Source organism: Kryptolebias marmoratus, linkage group LG14 (genome assembly GCF_001649575.2).
Source record: "Kryptolebias marmoratus isolate JLee-2015 linkage group LG14, ASM164957v2, whole genome shotgun sequence".
In the NCBI taxonomy this organism is placed as follows: Eukaryota; Metazoa; Chordata; class Actinopteri; order Cyprinodontiformes; family Rivulidae; genus Kryptolebias; species Kryptolebias marmoratus.
The window spans coordinates 1879720-1881755 of NC_051443.1; the positions used below are offsets into that span (position 1 = coordinate 1879720).

A 2036-nucleotide genomic window follows, 5' to 3' on the forward strand; every position below is an offset into this window, starting at 1 on the left:
GGGGGGGGGGGGGGGGGGGGGGGATCTGTCTCCCTCCACTCATCTTTGAAAACTTGGTTTTCTAAGTGTACCTTTATTGCACATTTAAAGAACACCTCTATTTCCACTGCCTTTCTGATAAGAACACTGATAGAGGACATTAGTCTCGCTCTCATGCCTGCAGCTCTGCATATGAACACTTTTTACCTTTACCGACCTGCTAATGTTGACATGAAGCCAAATAATTGAAGCGGATCAATGTTGGGTCATATGTGTGCCGATTGTCAGCGTTCCCATGGTTACATCTTTTTCTCAGATAAGGATTGACGTAAAAATCTTAAATGTGTTATATTTTCACTGTACCTGTCAGCAACAGCTGGTTTGATTTTCTTCTTTTCTCGTTCTGCCTCAGACTCACTGGAGCTCCTTTCAGACTCACTGGAACTCTTTCCAGAATCACTGGAGGTCTTTTCTGACTCTTCGTTGCTCTCCTCCTCACTTTCACTGCCCGACTCTGTACAGACCACGCAGTGGCGAATAGAAGACATTGTTTACATTCACATTCAAATCCCTGTTTTCAATGGCTTTATTCAGTTTTATTTATTGTGTGAACGCTAATCCAGCATTCAAACTACTGTTCTCCTGATTTTTCTTTATCCAATCCAAATACTTCAGCATACTTTGTGCTATTTCAGGCATTCATATATCACAACATTCAGCTTATTCAGGAAAGGGTGTTATGACTTTTGTTTTTCATCCATCCATCTTCTTCTGCTTATCCGGGGTCGGGTCGCGGGGGTAGCAGCCTAAGCAGGGAGACCCAGACTTCCCTCTTTTGTTTTTGTGAGTTTTATTCATTTTATAATATTTAATTTTACTTTCAAATATTTTCTCTATTTTCCAATAGAACTACATTGAGAGGTCCTCAATTGCTTCAACAAACATTGTTCTCTTTGAAATCAGCTGCAGTATACTTGCTCTGTTTTCATCTTCTTGTGCTACTTTCAGCTAGCCTTTTTAATTTTTTTTAGCTTTTAGCCAGCTTTTTGCTACTTTTAGCCTCTGGCTAACTTTTTGATATTTCTATTTTATCCTTTTTTAGTCAATTTCAGCAAAGCCATTCAGCACTCAGCATTTTAACAGAAAATGCAATTTTATTTATTTATTGTTGTTCTGGCATTAGCCTCCCTATTTTGTCTCTCCTATAATCTCAGGGGCAGGGCTTCTGGGGGAGCTGGGAGGACGGCACGACCCCGCCCGGGCCCAGCGGGGCCCGGATAGGAGGTAGGACTTCAAGGAGCTGAGCCTCTACCACGCCTGAGGAACTGGAGAAGGCAGGCCCTCCCATGATTATATCCAGAGGAGCCCAGAGTATGGGCACAGATACAGGCTGCTTAACATGACCTATCATTCACATTTATACAGAGGTTATATAGGTTGCCCCAGTCAGGGGCAAGACCAACTGACTTTAGCATTTTAGTAGGTGTAAAATATTGAATAACATGTTGTGCTGCAGAATCGGTGACAAAGGGCAACCTTGGCGGAGTCCAACTCTCACCGGAAACAAGTCCGACTTACTGCCGGCAATGCGGACCAGGCTCTGACACCGGTCATATAGGGACCTAACAGCCTGTATCAAAGGGCCTGGTACCCCATACTCCTGGAGTACCTCCCACAGGATTCCCCGAGGGACACGGTCGAACGCCTTCTCCAAGTCCACAAAACACATGTAGACTGGTTGGGTGAACTCCCATGCACCCTCAAGGACCCTGCTGAGGGTATAGAGCTGGTCCAGTGTTCCACGGCCAGGACGAAAACCACACTGCTCTTCCTGAATCCGAGGTTCGACTATCCGACGGACCTTTCTCTCCAGAACCCCCGAATAGACCTTACCAGGGAGGCTTAAGAGTGCGATCCCTCTGTAGTTGGAACACACCCTCCGGTCCCCCTTTTTGAATAAGGGGACCACCACCCCGGTCTGCCAATCCAGAGGAACTGTCCCCGATGTCCACGCGATATTGCAGAGTCACGTTAACCAACACAACCCTACAACATCC

General features: G+C 45.7%; 1 protein-coding gene across 1 annotated transcript in view; it reads right to left on the minus strand.

Moving 5' to 3' along the window:
• Positions 1–2036, minus strand: part of ap3b1a (adaptor related protein complex 3 subunit beta 1a) — a 90106-nt gene that overhangs the window by 48124 nt on the left and 39946 nt on the right. The window contains exon 19 of the mRNA XM_017438592.3: positions 343–493. Coding sequence (XP_017294081.1) covers positions 343–493 — 151 coding nt within the window. The remainder of the gene's footprint in view (positions 1–342; positions 494–2036) is intronic.